Source organism: Sinocyclocheilus rhinocerous, unplaced genomic scaffold, assembly GCF_001515625.1.
Source record: "Sinocyclocheilus rhinocerous isolate Xijiao unplaced genomic scaffold, SAMN03320098_v1.1 scaffold708, whole genome shotgun sequence".
In the NCBI taxonomy this organism is placed as follows: domain Eukaryota; kingdom Metazoa; phylum Chordata; class Actinopteri; order Cypriniformes; family Cyprinidae; genus Sinocyclocheilus; species Sinocyclocheilus rhinocerous.
Genome location: NW_015635523.1, coordinates 399345 through 419875, shown reverse-complemented (window position 1 = coordinate 419875; position 20531 = coordinate 399345). Strand labels below are relative to the sequence as shown.

The window sequence follows — 20531 nt, the reverse complement described above, 5'->3', positions numbered from 1 at the left end:
GTAGGAAATTTACAAAATATCTTCATGGAACATGATATTTACTTAATATCCTAATGATTTTTGGCATAAAAAGAAAAATCGACAATTTTGACCCATATAATGTTATGTTGGCTATTGCTACAAATACACCTGTGCAACTTAAGACTGGTTTTGTGGTCCAGGGTCACATATTAGAATGATTTCTGAAGGATCATGTGACACTGCACACTGGAATAATGGCTGCTGAAAATTCAAGAATAAATTACTTTTAAAAATAGAAAATCTTATAAAAAAATTATAAATAAAAAATTCAGTCCCACTTTATATTAGGTGGCCTACTACTACTATGTACTTACATTTAAAAATACCTGCATGTAATTAATGTCTGTAATTACATTTATAATTACACTGTTCATCCCTTACACCTTAACCCACCCTTAAACCTATCCATAACTCCAAACCTGTCCCTAACCTTACTCGTATCCCACCTCAATAGCAGCAAAAGTGTTTTGCAATACAATATGAACACAATAAGTACATTGTACTTTTTTTATGTACAGTAAGTAGTTAAGGCCACCTAATATAAAGTGGAACCAAAAATTCAATCTTACTGTTTTTTTTAAACGATTGTATTCATTATCTTTTTCATACTTGATGTTTAGCCATTTAAGTTGTCTGAAGATAAAAAGTGTACATTAAGTACATTAAGCGTATATTAACTTTTCCTACAGCGACTAATGCTGGGATGATCGCTGGTGTCACAGTTGGTTGTATTGTGGCTCTCATCCTCATCATTCTCTTCCTCGTCTTCATGTGGACAAGACGGAAAGACACAGAGGAGGATTTAGCCAATGAAATCAAGTAAGATAATTATGATTTATTGATTGATTTAATGATTTCTAACTTGTGTAGACACTAATAAGTGTTTTTGTGTGTTACAGAGAGGATGCTCAGGCTCCCAAACGCGTCTCATGGGCCAAGAGTGGCACTGGATCTGACATCATCTCTAAAAACGGCACCCTGTCCTCCATTCATACCAGCTCTTACCCACGAGACACCCAGAACCACCACCATTACCCTCACTCCGACACCGCGTCCATCCTCACGGCCACGGGCAGCACAGCCGGCTACCGCTCGCAGCCTCCAGCAGACGCCACCCTGGAGCGCACATTGCCAGGCTACAACACCAACCCCACCGCGCACCGTGGACCCTCGGGACCCCCCAGCACCAATGGAGGCTCCCAGCACACCTCAGTGCCCCGGGGGCCAGCCTCCGCTCAGCCTCAGATTCCACGTCCGCCCGTGCTGCCCACCACCGTAACTGCTGCCAACATCTCCCGCATGGGAGGGGTACCCATTATGGTGCCAGCGCAAAATCAGGCTGGCTCTCTGGTGTAGGACCAAACATTTCTGCTGAACCTCTGCAGAGGACATCATGTCTGCGGTCCCACAAACTGAAGCACATTGGAAAGGATGAATTGGAACCGATAAGCTTATTGCCTCTGTATGGAAACTGTATGATGTCATTTTCTTTATTTACGTTTTTTTATTTTGTTTAAATATAAAAAATGTAAGCAAATATATGTAAAGATGCTCATTTTATTGTTTTATAGTTTTTTACTGTTCAAAGTAATACAGAAAATCCTCTAATTTCTGTAAAGTGGAACTTGTTTAACTGTAAACAAAAAGACACTGACCAAAAAACAAAGATGTTGGAATATTAGTGCTGACAAATGATTAATCGCGATTAATCGCATCCAAAATATAAGTTTTTGTTTACATAATATGTGTGTGTACTGTGTATTTTTATTATGTATATATAAATACACACACATGCATGTATATATTTAAGAAAAATATGTTGTTTATATATGAAATATATTTATATATAATATAAATTATGAATATAAATATATACATGTAAATATTTTCAAAATATATGTGACCCTGGATCACAAACCCAGTCTTAAGTCGCTGGGGTATATTTGTAGCAATATCCAAAAATACATTGTATGGGATTTATTTTTTTATGCCAAAAATCATTAGGACATTAAATAAAGATCATGTTCCATGAAGATATTTTGTAAATTTCCTACTGTAAATATATTAAAACTTAATTTTTGATTAGTAATATGCATTGCTAAGAACTTCATTTAGACAACTTTAAAGGCGATTTTCTCAATATTTAGATTTTTTTGCACCCTCAGATTCCAGATTTTCAAATAGTTGTATCTCAGACAAATATTGTCCTATCCTAACAAACCATACATCAATAGAAAGCGTATTTATTCAGCTTTGAGATGGTGTATAAATCTCAATAATAAAAAAAAGACCCTTATGACTGGTTTTGTGGTCCAGGGTCACATATACTGTATGTGTGTGTATTTATACTATATACATAATAAATATACACAGTACACACACATCTATTATGTAAACAAAAACTTTTATTTTGAATGCGATTAATCGTTTGACAGCACAATTGGAATTATTCACTTTTTCACTTAATTTTATTTGTTCTTTTTGTTGTTACTGCTTTACTGGTTGTTATTTTGCTAACTAGAGGTGCTAACTTGCCTTGATGGAAACGAATGAAAGGTCTATTCCACATTATTTACAGACACTCCTCATGAATATTTACGTTTACATATGTTTAATACATATGCGATCAGTCCACCTTATTTTTCAATGCAGAAGTAAGCTATTTAGTTTAAATGGCTGCACCCACTCTTATGTTAAAATGAAGGTGGATAGCATATGTTTCATAGCAGCATATGTTAAGGGAATGTCGAGGACATTGCTTAAAATGTGACATATTAAGTTGCTATATTTGCCTTTAAATGTTTTTTGGCCAAATATTTAGAAATAAACCTGTGTTGTTATCTCTTAGAGATGTGTGGTAGCTTTTTTCAATTTAGAAGTGTAGAATTTGGTGGTATCTTAATTTATATCGCATTTTTGTACCCCATGATGATATTTTAAAACTAACTTATTGAATTGAATATGTAAACTGTAATTATAAACATTTCCTTACCTTACTATAAATAAGGTATTTATTTCTCATTCTAGATCTGTGGTCATTTCATAATTTTGCAGCAAAGAAGTTCATGATTTTTCTGGTTTACTGGATACAAAACCAAAGAGTTCCTGTTGATGTGTGGATACTAGTTTTCCTTGTCATTCTTATCAGCATTGTACCAGAGCACTGGGAGTGCTACTACAGTTAAAGCTGACAAATTTCTAACAAAAGAAATATGACAAGCAGACAGGCATTTAGGCTGCAAAAGAAGGTCATAAGGGTAAAACATCCAGTTTCCAGGAAATAAATGCACCAGTGAAACATAAACTCAAAAGTGTCTGTATTTATTTTCTTAATGCACATCACTGAACATCCCAGTTTTACTCAGAAATAAGTCATATTATGGAAGTAAAATGGGTTCATGGTCACTTTAAGTATGCTATAGCAGACCATATAATAAATCACAACAGGTCATCTGTAAGTATGCCAAAAATCATGTATTTTTTTTCCACATATTTCATAAATACTTTTTAAACTGCTGTAATTTTTTTTAAGTATGTTGTATGTACTCAACAGTGCGACTGACTGTTTTTCAAGCACATACTATTTTACTTTATTTTATTAGAAATGTTTTATTGTCTGTACCCATGTCAATCTTTTTGTCATCTGCAGACTGGACAACCTCAAACTGTTCTGTATATATGACTATTTACTGTCAGCAGACATGAAAACACTTTGTATTCATATTTTTGATTAAAAGAAACAGGCTGTAAACATGCAGTCTGTTAATTTAAAAGGAAATATAGTAGTAATGTTCTGTAGTCAGAAATGTAGCATCTACAGTATATCATGTAGGCTATGTATTTGTTGTGATCCAGTCCTGGCATATTGACCTACAGGGACCTAGGTTTATGTTAATGCTTACTAATAAGTAAATTAATGTTTTTTGATGGCGGAAAAAAAGGTCCTCATAAAGATTAAAAATGCACAATAAAATCAGTTGTGGGTGCGCATTATTTTTCGCGCGCTTTCCGTTGGAAAGTGTCCAAGTGAACGGTTATGCAGACTTGCTTTAAAACGAAGAGAGCAGAAGGTAAGATACTGTTATAACTAATCTTTTACGACTTTTCTGGTGACCCATTATTAATAATATTTGGGAAAGATAACCTAACGCGTTACGTAATATAAATAAGCCGCAAGCTGTGTAACACTTAGTCAGGGTCAGACTCGGCTAAGATAAGCTAATTTGACTGCTGCGTTTAAAATGAGCAAAAATGAATTCCTCTGTTTTCATCTGTTATCGAACATTTGATATATTTCAGATATTGTGTTAAGACACTGTATTAATCATTCCAATTCACAGTTCATTCAATTTAAACAGACAAAAGTAGTAGGCTAGGCCTAGACATGGTCAACATATCGGAAAAAAATATTCTTAGGTAAAATGCTCCTAGATATCTGTTCCAGGGGACAAATATCACTTCATATTAAATAATATGAATTCATTTTTTACAAATAAGAAGAAAAGTCACTCATATACAAGCATGACTCTGGAAACTTTTTTCCAACTAATGAGTATCAACAGTTTTGATGTCACCAGTTATTAGGTGTACGTGTTTTAATTTAATTTTAATTTTTAAGTACAATATTAAAGGTCCCATATTGTCAAAACTGAAATTTCCTGGGGGTCAGGTGTGGGGGTAGGTTTAGGGGTTAGCATTTAATGTAGCATAGTGTAGGAAATCAACACTTTAATTGACACAACCAATAAAATCTTTAGAATCAGCTGTGGGGCGGAGTTTGCACTGAAGTGGATTGGGGGGAAAAAATGCGCATGCGTGTCATGTGCCTGTCTGTCAATGGGAGGAAGCCACGCCCTATTTTGGAGCTCCCACCCCGTTTTGGAGTTCCCGCCCCCATTTGGAGATCTCCAGGCTGCAGTTATACCCTTCTCCAAAAGCTCCTGAGAAAGGAGCTGTAAAAATATATTGAGATGGTTTTTGGTACTTATACTGCAAATATATATTCTTAAGGACATCAAAACCTAAAATAAAACTCCAGAAAGGTGTAAAATATGGGACCTTTAAACTAGACGCCACAAAAAAATCCTCGACAAGCTTGCCTGTGACCTGTATATGACTGCCCTCTAGTGGAATGTTGCGGTTCTACAATGAAACAGTCATTGAGGCTTTCACAGGGTTGGACATTTATTGGAATTATAACTCCGCAATACTTCACATTCCTCCATGTCCCTTAGTAAATAAGAAATAAATACATTAAAGATGTAAGCACAAGGCATGGATGACAGTTAATGTTAAAAAAACAAACAAACAAAAAAACGTTTTTATTAGACAAATGGATCGTCAAAGAAACCACATTATGTAGAACTGTATATTTCATACACAGGATGAAAAAAAAATGTCAGGTTACCCAAAATAAGAAAAGTCACAAGGTTTCTCCCCATAACTTGGCATTAATGTAGAACACTAAAACATGCTGTATTTTCAACCAACCTTGGCTGAAATGAAGCGACAATACTAAAACGGCAAGTATGGATGGATTATTTTCAAATGTGCTCTCGAATCAATGGATCTACACCTTAAGAAGATTGTGAATAATGCCCTTATCATCGTCACCTGTGTTTAGAACGGATGTGAATGATTGAGTAGTATGTAAAATACCTTATGTTAGGCGTATATTTAAAAATAAAAATAAAAATATTACCTGATCGTAGAGTTAAACCGATTATAGTTCACCTGTTACCCTTACACGTTTCATATGGCTTTTGGCCCATAGTAACGCATGTAATAGAAAACATGTAAAGCACCAGGCGCTGTGGTGTGAACCTCGTGGATATGTGAATACAGGAAGGGCAGTGAGATGAGCAAGGTCAAAGGTCATTAGATAAGCAAGAGAAGGATGGTTAGATGTTCAGGGTCCCTCGCTGATACTGGATAAGGGAGCTCATGCAGCTGGGCTTGAGAACTGAGAGAGGACGAACGAAGACACCCGACCTCTCCAGAGTCTCACCATCAGCACATCACGCTCAGGACTTTAGGTAGGACACAGAACTGCAGGATGGAGACGTGATAATGCTCAATGTCTCAATGCTGTGTATGTAGTTCATATACATTTATATACTGTACTATATAACTATATTATAGTTAATTAAAACTAAAACCATAATTTAAAATAAACTTGATCTGAAATAACATAAAATAAAAATTAATAAATACTATATAGATATATAAAAAGCAAAATAAATAACGAATAAAAATCACAAAAACTCACAACAAAATTACTAACACTTAAACAAAAACAATGAAAATAAAAATTAAAACAAATTCAAAATATCAATAAAAACTCAATGATACTAAAATAATGCAGGCGCGTTATTTATGGGAATATTTAGAGCTGGTGAACAGTGATATTCTGGGAATCCAGTTATTTAATTAAATTGAGATAGAAATATACTTCTACAAAATTATTTTTTAAAAGTTATTTTAATTATGGTGAAAAATGTTTTAGATTTACCTTTTAGTATATAGTCAGTCAGGAGGGTCGGGACCTTCTCACTGTCTTCTTTCATGGCATAAAGAACTGAAAAACAATATCAGTTGAAATAATGGTCACTATTTGTTTTCCTTTGATAGCCTAAATTTGTTATTGTTTGATTTTAAGGATTAAACCAATCAATATTAGCAAATCTTAAATAAAATAAACTTGAAATATTATGGAGATTTCTACAGAAAAGTCGGTTTCACTTTGACTCAGTTTTAATGCCATTAGTGCAGTACTCTTACTTTTTGTGAGCATTTGCAAGTCATCCACAGATGGAGGAGTCCCTTTTTTCTCATATGGGATGACTGTGTTTAGGTACTGTTGAACACACATACGAAAAAACAATCAGACAGAGTTTACGATCAGATCTTATTCCTGCATATATGTGCAAGTTTAGTTTAAAACATTTACGGAAATGCTCCTCCTTCCTTACCTGTCTTTCTGTCCCTGAGGTCCCAAAGGTCTGTCTGATGCCTGTCTGCAGGATGTTGGAAAGACCCTCCATGCTGAAGCGCTGAAAAACATTAAAACATAAAATATTAAGAACCAGAAGCTCACATTTTGTACAGCACTGCATCCCTTGTGTGCACATCCTACGCCAAACTAGAGTAAGGAGCTAGAAGAATTCAATTGAGGGTCTAGAAATGATGGAAAAAGTTCTGACATGATTTCTTATTTAAGTACTCGCAGATTTCTTTCAGCGAATGATTAAAATCACATAATAATAAATATTATAATATCCATCTTTACATTATACATACTTTACATTATAATATTGTGATGCCATTTATTTAAGCTTTTGAAAGTATTAATTTTATTTCTATTATGTTTGATTTACATTTTTTGAGAATGAATAAAAATGAAAAAGTGAGAAAAAAAATATATTTTTTATTCACTTTTTTAAATTATATTATTTCTCTAAAAATGTAAATAAAACAATGTAATATTTATAAAATACAAATTAAATATAATTTAATTTAATTTTAAAAAATAATAATTGTAGCCATTTATCAATTATCAGTCATGATGACATGGCTATATAATAATTTATTGGCTAAAATCCTAAGCTTCCGAGTTCAGGAAAAGTGTGCAACCATAATATAATAAATTTGAGCTTCACAATTTGCCACAATTACCAACTCTAATCACTGTGTACAAAATGACTGGAATGATCAACTCATCTCTGTGAGAACATGGAGGATGAGGACGCAGAGATGCAGTTCTTGCATGATGTAATCGAATCACAGCGGCATTACTGTCTAAGAGGAAGCTGCTATTGCCTCCACAGCTCATACTGCAGGGGAATGCTTCCTCTGCTCTTCCAGTAAGTGCTAAGTGCAGCTGAAGAGTAATGGGGCAAGATCCATTAACCGCCGAGCGAGATGTCTGTGCATGGAGGCAAACATCATGCAGTTCATTTCAACACACTTACTTTTGCAGGCATGCTCCCGGTCTTCTCGTAGCGGGTAGGTCCTTGTAGACTCATGGCCTTGTCCTTACGCCTGTGCTTGCTCAGCTCCCTTTGCTCCTTCTGTCTGTTCTGGACCTCCATCAGAGCTGTGATGAAGGTGTTCTTCACCTCCTTCTCAAACTCCAGCTCGTCCCTCCGGGCCAGCTGGGCCACCAGTTCCTCCGAATACTCTCGTATCGCCGCCTCCATCCGACACAAGATGTCAAGCAGCGCCGAGCTTGGCATCAGCCTCAGACCTGCATGACAAGCATTGGGTTTAATAAGACTTGATCAAAGCGAGCAACACTTGACTTTCACACTGTGACTAATGTTGTATTGTTTCTTTAGTGTCGTTCTCAGTTGACGTGGGCTATTTTTCATTCGCTTTTGCTCCACTGTGTCTTTGGTTTCAAAAACATGATCTGGGATGAAGAAATGCTGAAACACCAGATTAAAATAGAAACCTTCTCTGTGTATTCGATAGGCACCTGTTTCTAGAGCATGTTTACATTGACCTTGATCTGGTACTGTTATATATCAACTACATTTAAAGCAGTATTTGTTTGAGTGTTCAAGCTTTCATCTTAACATCTAATTTCATCTGAAGATTCATGAAAAGTTTGAAAAGTCACCCTGAGGTTCACATATATTTATTAATTGCAGGTTTGAACGAGCACCTTCATAGGAGCAGTTGTTGTTGGAGGCCTGAGACAGCATGCGGATCTCCTCCAACAGAGAGGGGCTGCTTTTAGAGGAAGACACTGCGATATCATCTTCCTCCTCTTCCTCTGTCTCTCCAGGATCTGGTGAGTTTTCCATCATCTCCACAATCTCCTCAATCACCTGATGATTAAACAATTTTCGAGGACACAACGGAACTATAGCTTTGAATTTTAGCTTTGTGTACAGTGAATAAATGTAGCACACTAATTTATTAACCTTTTGATGCATTAATTATTAAATTACAAAAGGAAAAAATTATTCTGTACTATAAGCAGTGTATAATCATTCTCACTTTTTTGATTTTTTTTTTGTTAAAAAAAACAAAACACCATTTTTTAAAAGGCGGCTGTAAAAGTTTAGGCTCACCTGATCAGCGGTGATAAGAGGTTCTTCACTCAGACAATTGGCATTTTCATTCTTCTCGTTCATCTCATCCTCCTCTTTTTCATGTATCTTTAAAACCAAGACAGTACGTTCATGAAAATCTTTACAACATGTTTAGGAGCATCAGCCGTATCAATATGACAAGATGGTAGAGAGTAATGGCTCCATATAGTTCCATTACACTCATTGGTAATGTGCTGAAGAGAGCACTTTCAAATGTTAGCTTGACAGCTCTTCTGGCCTGCAATGATGTACAGCAGAGTCTTGAATAAACTAGTCAAAAGCTAGCATTAGATGACCTCATTTCACATCTGACCAGTTGCATTAGTTGATAATCTGTATAATAGTATTTTTGTGGTGTCTAAACTGTTTATTGCAAAGCTTTTGACAGGCCGATTGCCAGAGAAAGTAGATCAGGCTGGGTTTTTGGCAGCGAGTGGCTATCTCTGCCGTCCATTCGGCATAAATATACACACCACACCCTGAATCAAGAGGGCAAAGCTGTACTCTCATGTAGCGCTGCAGTCATTTGCTCAGAGGAAATAAAATGGCTTTTTCAATTATAAGGAGAAAGATATTTCAAGATGTTTCAAGAAAATATATTTCAAGACATTTTCTGATGGCCAATGCATCAGTGATAACTTCTTTGCAACTTAAATCAGCTCCATTAATATAATATAATTAATATCATTAATAAATTACCTTTAACAATAAATAACATTTATCGATATCAACAGTAATAATATTAATATCAGAAGTAATCTAAATCATTGTATGATAAAATTCACAATTATAATATGAAATTACTATAAATAATGTAATATAAATATCAATGCATTGGTAAAAATTCTGTTGTCCCTAACATGTAACTTATAGTCATGTTCTATAGCATTAGTCTATACAGTAACCCTGCAATATATTATCATGTCAACACCATGAATGTTATCAGAGCAGAGCAGATGTTTACCTCCTGATCTGAGAGGTTGCCATTCAGTGTTTCTGAGGTGGGGTCATCCCAGCTGGACACAGAGGAGGGGATGTAGTTGTCAGTCAGAGCATCCCACACGCTACAAAAACACATGTATGGACATTTGTATACACAGTGTTCCAACTGACGCTCAGTGAAAATGGAACAAATGAGACATTTAAACTCAGAATTATGAATAATACATTCTTTAACAACAGCACTCACTTCAGTAATGGAGAAATTTCATTCATATGTAACAGTTAAGATTTGTTAGCACCAAGAAATTTAGAGCATTTGTTTTATGTGCAATTGTGCACAACATGTTTTTTTTTTAAGAAGTTCTTTAAGTAGCTGGTTTGCATGCTTATATAACTGGACTAGTGACAATGCTTTCTTTCTCTTTTCTTTCTTTTCTCTTTTCTATCTATTTATCTACATACTAAAATTGCTCTAGTTGTCTAGTAAAATTTTCTAGTCATCCAGGGAACAAGTGGCCATTCAAAGTGTGCTGATCCTCTGTGGACACACAGACACAAGCCTACCAGCCTCCAATCCAGCCCTGCAACAACACCAAACTGGTACAGACTCATCATCTACCCATATGTCACTGTCGGAAAGAGTTTAATTTCTGTTTACTGTCTAGAGATCTCCAAAGGCAACATCTTATCTAGAATATTTAGCAACCACAGGTAATATATATATATATATATATATATATATATATATATATACCGAGAATTGCAGCAGGCTGGTTTCTGTAATTCGTCAGACGCACAGCCACAGGCTGAATTCTAGCGCAGGGACAGATTTGTGTCTGAATACCAGCCAAGAACAAAAGCCACGGGCAATGAGAACACATCACAGCGGGAAACGCAGAAAATAACATGCTAACAAATCATAAATCAACGACATATTTACAGCACAAACTATGAGAGTAATGAGCAAGATGCTCAAATACTGGAAAACCCAGCAACATGTTCAATTTGATCTCTTACAAGGCTACAAAAAGGATAAAAAAATATTGATTTGAATCTAATTTTCTCACATTTTTATGCTCTTTTTTATTTACTTGCTAATATTAGTGTATATTTTTGCCTTTACAGTCTGAATCAGTGATGATGTTTTGACTGTTTTAAATCAACAATAATGCATGCTATATTTAGAGCAAGGGATTTTTTTTTGTCCTATTTTGCGAGAGGCAGATTTGACGGCAGAGAGAGGATGGTGACAGGCTGCCAGCACAGACAAGTCAGGACAAACAAAAGCACTGAGGCGTATAAAAATTTGCTGAATAATTCACAGCCAAACCGTGGACACACGCACACAGACAGGCGCTGGTGATGGACAAAGGGTGTTTTTATACAATTTGATTGGCAGGCCAGTTGGCAAGGATGTCAGACATGTCCTCACTTTTGATTGGCAGAGAGACAGCCAACTGGATGGGCATATTCATCAGCACAGTCATAACAGTATCCATGCTACTTTTTTGGTGGTGCAAAAACGTGAGACTAATTGCATCAAACTTCATTCAAATTTCATTCCTCTACCTACATGTATTTACTAGAAGTGGAACAGAAAAGATCTTACTCTTCATCTTGAAGCCTCTCCTCGTCCTCCTCGGTGTGCGATTGGTTGCGAACAGGTGCCAGAACTTCTGTCTTGGTGTTGTAATTGTGGAAGCACACGTTCAGCTTCTCGTCAAATTCATTGACGAGGTCCTCCATGGACTTGAAGCTCATCATCTCGGAGAAGTTCTCCAGCTCTGAGAACTCTTCGCGGCACAGTGGGGCCAGAGGAATGGTTTTGTGAGGCCGGCAGGCAGGCTGCTCGAATTCGATCTCCTCCATCTTGCAGGGCCGCAGATCCTCGAATTCCTCATCCAGGCACACCAGAGGGGCCTCCATCCTGATGCCCTCTTGATCGCACAGTCACGTGGAGGTTGTCACTGTAACAATCCCTAATTAAAAATATGATAATTGTCAATCTGTCATTTTAACATCTTAAATCATCATCTAAAACATAAAATGCGGTTTTAAAATGTTGAGTAATTCAGATTTTTCACTTCTCTGAAAATGATGTTATATAACAATAATGGCTTCTTCAGAGTCAAGAACATTTTGTGAGACTTTTTAACTATGAACATTTAGACTATGAAATACAGTTTTTCTCAGATGACATCTTGTTAAATTAATTCCCTTACTTTCCACTAAGCGAGCAGGGAACACGAATGACTGCATTTCGCTCAAGCAGAGTGAAAGTAATTGTGTTTTTATATGCATGACGGTTGATTCAGCAGAACCTCTGGGATTTTTCCCAATGAATTCTGGGACTGTGAGGCAGCCAAAGTCAACCAGCAATTATAGCCACTGCTAATTCAAATTCACTTTCTCAAACATGAAAAAATAATAAATGTGGAAATACGTACATTAGCTTTTTTCTGCAATCATTACTGCCTTATAATCCACTCTATATCAATGAACATTTATCTTTAGCAAATTAAATGGTACAATATGAGCGTGTCTAGGCAAAAATGCATCTTGTTATATTCTGATTCACCCAAAACAAATGCTTTACATTCTATTCAGGTCAAGATGACTTCCACAAAAATTCACTTGACATTGAAATGAACAAGTTCAGTTTGAGAGTTATTATACAGTAACATCCACTCTTTATTTCCTGCATTTTCGACCTGTGATCTGACAGTTCCCATGAATGAGCTCGAAAGGCTTTATCAATCAGGCTTAACGTCAAGCTAAAAGACTGCAGGATAAAAAATCCATTTAAAGCAGGCTTGCTTAAACTTTTACCCCAACATTACATTAGTCAGCAAAGTTCCATTCCACTAATACACTCTATTACCCTAGTGTGTATGTGGCTGCCTGTAGTGTACTATGTCAGAATTAAGGGAATGACCTTTTGTCACTTCCTGGTTTTTGGCTACCGATTGATTTGTTTGTCCGCCACCCATAATTCTGTGCCTATGGCCAAAACCCATTCAAAAAAACTTCCAATGACCAAAGCAAAGAGGCAATCCAATGTTACATTGATAAACTGCTGCCCCTTATTCACACTTCCTGAGGAAGGGGGTGGAATTGAGCAAGAGTTTAAATAGCATATTGACCTTAAATCAGTCGATGGAACAAACGGTGGCAATGGAATAAAACACTTTTGCCATGGGACCTCCGCTGAGAGTGACATCAACTAAAACCCATTCAAAAAAACTTCCAATGACCAAAGCAAAGAGGCAATCCAATGTTACATTGATAAACTGCTGCCCCTTATTCACACTTCCTGAGGAAGGGGGTGGAATTGAGCAAGAGTTTAAATAGCATATTGACCTTAAATCAATCAATGGAACAAACGGTGGCAATGGAATAAAACACTTTTGCCATGGGACCTCCGCTGAGAGTGACATCAAATAATGTGTATGACATTCATATTTATCACAGTGATAAAAAAATGCAAGAGATATTTCTCAAACGCACTGCTAAATCTGGATCACAGCATGGATTTGTGAGTGCCAGTTAACGGTGCTTTCAGCAGGCGTTACCTATGTTGTGAAATATGAATATGAACACAACCATGTCACGAGATAAGATGAATTGACGAGCCATGATGGGAAGAAATATGGCGGATCACATCATAAAGCATGGGAGAGATAAAATACAACATCACTGTGTTGGTTCGGATGAAGATTTTTTTTAGTATTTCTTTAGGTCACACCACATGGATTTGAAAATATTACTTTTGATTATCCAAATGGAAGGATATTCGAATTGTGCAATGCAAAAATGATAATTCTATTTTTTTCTAGAAATATGTACAGAATTAAATGAAAAAAGAAAGGGATGGATGCAGAACGGATGGAGATGAAGGTTACCCCATTTCCCAGTGGGAATAATGTGAAAACAATGGCGGGATGGAGACGGAGTGATGGAGGAGAGAGAGGGAGGAACAAATTACCTGCAGAAGAATCTCTCCGTGTGTATCTGGGTAGAAACAGCCCCTCCTATTCCAATATAGTCAGAGAGAAACCACCATCAGCAAATCTTGGTCAGGATGAAATGACAGCAGACACAATCATTCCCATCACACACACAGAAGCTCCGTGTCGTGATGGCCACTGTTCTAGTCCACGGCGTCTTGTCTAAGCCAGTCAAGGCTCAGAGTGTTGTTTTCTGAGCATTAAGCAGCAGCCGTCCTCTCCTGTTCCATGGAGCCTGCGCATTCTGACGCAATCATCCTCCTCGGCAACCCTCCCCCTTCTACTCCTCTCCTCATGCACCTCACTCTCTCCGCCCCCTACCCCCCTCCTGCTCCCTTTCTCTCAGTCTGCCATGAGCCAAATCCCTCCATATTCATGAGGAAGGACAAAAAAAAAAACATTGAGAGGTAATGGAGAGAAGCTGTATTGGGGCTTTATTCACACCTTGAACTCGCTTGTCATCGGCCACATCAGGGGTCTCTTGGCAGGATCCCCTTCTCATTACCCCTCAAAGCACGCTCGAGGGATTTTCACTGAGGAAGCCGTGCTAACAACATGTACGCTGGCTGCTTACTGTCAGTCATTACTATTGAAATTAAAACTGTAAATCTGGCAAGATTACAGTGTTTTAATAATGTTGCAGGGTCATATAGAGTAATAGTAAGTCTGAGACCACTAGTGAAAATGCTTCTATATTGTATTTTTATAATAATTTAATAAAACAATTACATATTGTAGTATTAGTATAACAATTTAATGAAAAGTTGAAATTAACATTGTCAAATTTCACAAATTTGGTTATTTGATTAGTGACCTATAGAACGTACAGAATTGTAAATGTTTTATTGGGTTTTAAGTCGACATTTCTTTGTTTAAATAACAGTTATATGATTTAAATATTATAACATTGGCTCTGCCATCATCTGCCACTCATTTAAGGTTAATTTTTAAAAACACTGGTAACACTTTACAATAAGGTTTCATTTGCTTACATGAATTAACTATATTAGTTAACTTGATCTTAGTTAATATTAAGTACAAAATGTACTAATACATTATTAAAATTTAAAGTTGTATCTGATAACATTAGTTAATGTACTGTGAATTAACATGAACATGAACGTTTGTATTAACTAATATTAACAAAGATTAATAAATGCTGTAACAAATATATTGTTCATTGTTAGTTCATGTTAGTTAATGCATTAACCAATGTTAACAAATGAGACCTTATTGTAAAGTTTTACCAAAACGGTAACACTTTACAATAAGGTTTCATTTGCTAACATTAGTTAACAAGAAGTAACAATGAACAGTACTTCTACAGTATTTATTCATCTTAGTTAATGTTAATTTCAACATTTACTAACATATATTTAATTTCAAAACTTGTGTCTGTTAACAGTTGTTAATACACTGAACAAACATGAACAATGTACAACTGCATTTTTATTTAATTGTATTTTTAGGGAACATTAACGAAGATTAATAAAAGCTATAATGTTGTTCATTGGTAGTTAATACGCTAATGCACTAACAACTGAGATCTTATTGTAAAGTGTTACTAAAAATGTATTATAATTGATGTATCCCTAGATTTAACATTTTCAAAATCCTAAAGTACATTTTATTTATATAGCACATTGAAACACGGTGAAGCTGACCAAAGTGCTGAACAGAGAAAACCAAATCCAAAATAATAAAAATAAAATTCCTTCCCCTAAAACTTTCCATTTCCAGGTTTATATTAGATAATTAATCACAGATTAAACAACAGATGTCAATGTGGTCTCAGACTTTTGAACCCCTACAGACAAAATACACTGTTTCCAGCTCAATTTGTCTGACTCTGCAGGCCATCCAGCGAGTCAGAAAGACAAGAGAAACGCAGCGAAGACAAAGACCGTGGCTTATAGGAACTGATGGGGCATAAAGAACCATTTAGTTTGGCCGTAGTATTGCCCAGTTGCCCTTTACGTCACACATATCCACACCTCCCATGTGTAACGCCACTCTCCCTGCTGCCCTTAATCCTTCACGGCTTTTAATCTGCGTCTCAGTCTGTAAAAAGACCCATACAGTTAGAGACGCTCTCCAGCATGCATGTGTCTGCATGCACACAAGCTGCTCAGAATTGGCTTACCATATTCCAGGGATTAGCATCTGATTTGATGGATTACAGACAATGCTTTCACAGTTTTGAGCAGATGACTGTGGGAAACAACAAAAGCGTGGCACACGCTGCTTTACACATCACAGGACATCTAGTCCTTATATAGTAAAGCTTCCTGACCATGTGGCCAGATTTACTCAGAAACGCATTTCGGTGTTGGAAGCATGCAGCGTGACTGAAATACAAATGCAGGTGTATTACTACTGGCTGCTTAAATATGAACTGTTAGTAATTCTAGCATGCTTTCATATATTTGATAGTTGTTGGCTGTATGCATGTGGCACGTCTTTGTCTAACAGACTTTAAACCATGTGAGTCCATTAATGGTTAATAAGAAGGAGGAGAGAGCAGAAAGTAACAGTAGTGGGTCTTTATGAAGGGGGAGGAATATTCTGCAAAGCTCAAAGACAAATATGACATCATCTCCTATGGGAGTGTCAATCACTGTCTAATGTATTCAACAACTACACTGAAAACATTTTTTCATTCATCCAATTAAAAAAATTTAGGGTAATGATTCACATCTGTAAGGGCAAGTTATTTATTTTTCATTGGCTCAAGTTAAAATATATAGATGTGAATCATTACCCTAAATTTTTTTAATTGGATGAATGAAACACTTTTTTCAGTGTACAAAACTGTTAGATCATAAGTCAGCCTATTTTTATCATCAAAGCTGCATTGTTTCAAACCATCTTTCAAAACCCTTTCCACTTGCCCAAAATTGTAATAATACTTTATTTCAAAATTCAAACCACAGTTCATCTCATACCACGTTTGCTTTCCATCCTTATTACATTAGATGCAATAAAATTGATGAGATAATATAAAAAATGAGGAATACACACAATGACCTGATTTCCTGTGCAATTCTCCCCCTTCTCACACAGATGCAAGGCTCCTCCACAATACAGTCAAAAGACTGGGAATGACGGAGGCCCCATCGCCATGGTAACTGGGTTTGTGCAGCTGAGCATTGCGCTTGGAGCAGTTGCTGTGGTTATTAGTGAAGGATTGGAACTGGCCCATTAGCTCCACGCCTCCAAACATCGAAGGCCTAATAGGTTTGTACAATGTGGCCGCTGGATTTATCGAGCTAAGATGTTGTTTTAGCTGACATTTCATATTTATGATGTGATTACTGTATGTACTGTATGAACCTCCAGTTCTTTTTTCAGAGCAAGATGGTAGTTTGCTCCCTGCCATTGACACTTTTACCAGAAAATCAGTAAACTAAACTCAACTACATTGCCACTGAAATGTTAAACTATTTTTATTAAAAGATAATAATAGTAATAATACCATTTTTGTTAAAGATTTTATTTTTGGATTTTTTATTGTGATAGGATAGTTTAGAGTTGAAAGGAAGTGAATAGTAATGGCACTATAAGTCGGTGCACTGCCTACAAGGCTATCAGCGCCGACGTAATACTTTAATTATTTTAACATTTTTTGCAGCAGTAATAACAAATAGTAATTGTTATTATTTCATTGCCTTTATATTATTTTGACTACCTTTTTTTTTTTTTTTTTTATATTATTATTATTATTGAGGTTTTGCTCTCTCCATTTAAGTCAGTATAAAAAGTTCCACAATACTTTATTATTTTACACTATTATGTAAAATACAGTGTTATTTTATTATTATTTTATTTATTTTTATTTAAAATTTCTGTTTATATTATTTATATTATTAAAATAATTTGTTATGTGCTTTTGTCTTTCTATTACTATTGAGATTTAATTTATTTTTAGTTCAATTTTAGTTTTCAAGTATTTTTTTCAGTTAGTCATCTTTTATATTTTTTTTACTTCTTTTTTTTTTTTTTTTTTTTTAAGAAATCAGATTAAATTTTCCAAAATGAGAAGTGATTTTATTGCTCATAGCCTCCCCGAGGAAAACATCTGCTGTACGGCTACTCTGTATATTGTGTGACAGATTCAGTTCAGGATTTGAACACAAAGGCTTGTTATTTCTCCTCAGTCCTCATTAGTGTCTATGGGCTTGAATTCTGCAGATGTAGAGAAAGAGGACTTCAGCTATGATCAATACTCATCCAGGTTTCTCTTCTCAGCTTCAGAATTCACTTGGAAAATACAGCTGTCAGCAGCACGGCCAGCCGATCAATAACAACATCTCAAAGCCAGAAGACTGCACATACTATTGAAAACTCATCAGCTAAAGTATCTGCCTTTAAACTTGTCCATCTGGAACGTTTTACAATAAGTGAGTAATAAAGCAGCTTATACCTAAATGCCTCTACTGTTCAAAAGTTTGGAGGCGGTAAGATCTTTATGTAAAAATGCAAATACAGTAAAAGAAAAAAAACAAAAAAGTAACGCTGTGATTTTTTTTAACAACTTAAAATAACAGTTTTCTATTTTGATATATTTTAATTTCTTCCTGTGATGGCAAAGCTGTATTTTGGGCAGCAATTACTCCAATCATTCTAATATGCTGATTTGGTATATACGGTGCATTGCTGATTGGGCAAATGAGGTGTGAGTCTGCCCTCTAGGGGTTATCAAGAGCTACAGCTGGCTGATTTTAAGCATTTAGAAACCCAATTAACCTCAAAAAGTTTCATTTTAACATGCAAATCAAATTGTGTTGGAGAAAGATATCAAATGTAACTCGAGTTCATGAATTAAAGGTAAAAGATACTTTAGGGACAACACTGGTCTTCTCATTTTTAAGACCAGTTCAAACTCCTTTAGTTCTTTTCAGAAAGATTTAAATACAAATATAAGACAGACCTTGATAATTTTTATCTAATGAAAAAGATGGCAACACTATAAGACCATAAAACAGCTTCCGTTACACGCCTTATTTTTCCAAACTGAGTTCATTGCAGGTGAAAAGACGACACACGACACTGGAAGATTCTATGAGGGGAAAGATGAGCGTTTTTTTCTTCCTCGTTTTTAATCTGAGGAATCAGAGTAAAAACAAATGTCATATACAGCACAAGTACTGAAAGAGCAGTTAGACTGTGTGTGTTCTGCACTCGTATTTTATATTAGCACAGTTCTAGTATCTTCTAGAATCCATTTTGTAAACTCTGCTAGTACCTTAGAGCGATTTCTAAACCATTTCAAAATCGTATACTTACAATTCTGTAAATATATACTGTACATACATAATATTAATATAGAAATATGGTTTTAATATTTTGCCGTTTTAAGCAGCACTTTTTTGCACAATGATAAATGTAAAGAAAGTTAGGAAACAACTCATTCTTGTTCCTTCTCTGTTTTGAAAGGATACACCGTGCTAATTTGTAAATTCATATAGGTGAAGTCAGTAAACACAGTGTGGCACATAGAGCCATGAGTATTCTGCAAAGAGATGCTTTAGATTTGTGAAACAGACAGCAGAGAGATCACTTACACATAGCCCTCTGTGACAGGCCTTGCCATCTTTTACTAGTTTGACAACAAATGCAAGGGTTCCTTTACACGCCATGTAAAAAGGGCAATTTTATCAAACAATATGCTGAACCTAGTGTGTGATCAGCATGTCATGATCTTTCTTAGTTAATGTTCACTGCCGGACACAAGAATCATTTTCTACTTAAGTGAATAGAAGTGCTAACAAAAGACCGATATTGTGAAATTGCAGTCTCACAAAAGGCAGCTCATCGTGAGATGATTCATCCTGGTTTTTCGGACAGATAAACACCCCCACGGTCCTAACACGACAAGAAATAATCACGACAATAAGAGCCACTAACAAGGCAGCATTAATGAGCCTGCAATCTCAAAATAGGTGCGCAATCACTTCCGCAAAGTGTTAATACGTCTGCTTTTCATCCTGATCACACACACTTTATCAGCATTTATAATAAGCTGTACTGTCATGATCAAAGACTCCTAAGGTTTTAAGTACATATTGGTTAGTAACTGGTTAGAACTGTGACATGTAATATGAAGCTGATCTCCAGTGTTGGTAAAAATGAGAACTAAAATAAGTCATTGATGCCACCTGAATTCTAAAATTGACAGGAATTAAAGAACATTAAACATTAGAACAGCCAATGACTTAGTAACACTTTAAAATAAGGTTGTTCTGTAGTTACCCTGAACTAACAATAAACAATCCTTTAACATTTATTAATCTTGATTCAAGTTAACTTTTACATAAAAATAGTACATTTTTACATTACACGCATGTTAACATTAGTAAATGTTGTATTAGCCAACACAAACTAACAAACAAGCAGTTGAATCATAATTAATTTATAAATAAACATTAACTAAGATTAATTTTTTGTTCTTGAAACCTTTAAC

At 35.7% G+C, this 20531-nt stretch overlaps 2 protein-coding genes across 6 annotated transcripts in view; one reads left to right on the top strand and one right to left on the bottom strand.

Moving 5' to 3' along the window:
• Positions 1-1739, top strand: part of esama (endothelial cell adhesion molecule a) — a 38987-nt gene extending 37248 nt beyond the window's left edge. For 2 of the 4 annotated variants that reach the window (XM_016561361.1, XM_016561360.1), the window contains 2 exons: positions 711-840; positions 921-1739. In XM_016561361.1, coding sequence (XP_016416847.1) covers positions 711-840; positions 921-1377 — 587 coding nt within the window. In that variant the 3' untranslated portion in view covers positions 1378-1739. The remainder of the gene's footprint in view (positions 1-710; positions 841-920) is intronic. The other 2 variants (XM_016561359.1, XM_016561362.1) reach the window with 2 other exon arrangements.
• A 3819-nt stretch (positions 1740-5558) lies between these two features.
• fez1 (fasciculation and elongation protein zeta 1 (zygin I)) lies at positions 5559-14322 on the bottom strand. Of its 2 annotated transcripts, none has more exons than XM_016561357.1 (10): positions 14047-14322; positions 11671-12040; positions 10084-10183; positions 9099-9185; positions 8687-8852; positions 7992-8266; positions 6993-7073; positions 6802-6877; positions 6533-6598; positions 5559-6069 (listed from the first exon to the last, which is right to left on the bottom strand). In XM_016561357.1, exons 2-10 carry the CDS (start codon positions 11985-11987, stop codon positions 6053-6055), a joined length of 1185 nt encoding a protein of 394 aa, XP_016416843.1. In that variant the 5' UTR covers positions 11988-12040; positions 14047-14322; the 3' UTR covers positions 5559-6052. The 2 variants fall into 2 exon arrangements, with proteins under 2 accessions (XP_016416843.1, XP_016416844.1); XM_016561358.1 differs by having other exon boundaries at positions 10084-10135.
• Positions 14323-20531: the final 6209 nt, after the last annotated feature.

What these genes read in the sequence shown, in the direction of transcription:
- fez1 (XM_016561357.1), bottom strand. Translation starts at nt 11,987, where the DNA reads ATGGAGGCCCCTCTGGTGTGCCTGGATGAGGAATTCGAGGATCTGCGG. An exon ending in GAGAGGCTTCAAGATGAAGA is followed by an intron (nt 10,184 to 11,670) that starts GTAAGATCTTTT and finishes GTGTTTTTGTAG; the next exon opens with CGTGTGGGATGCTCTGACTG. An exon ending in CCTCAGGGACAGAAAGACAG is followed by an intron (nt 6,878 to 6,992) that starts GTAAGGAAGGAG and finishes TGTGTTCAACAG; the next exon opens with TACCTAAACACAGTCATCCC.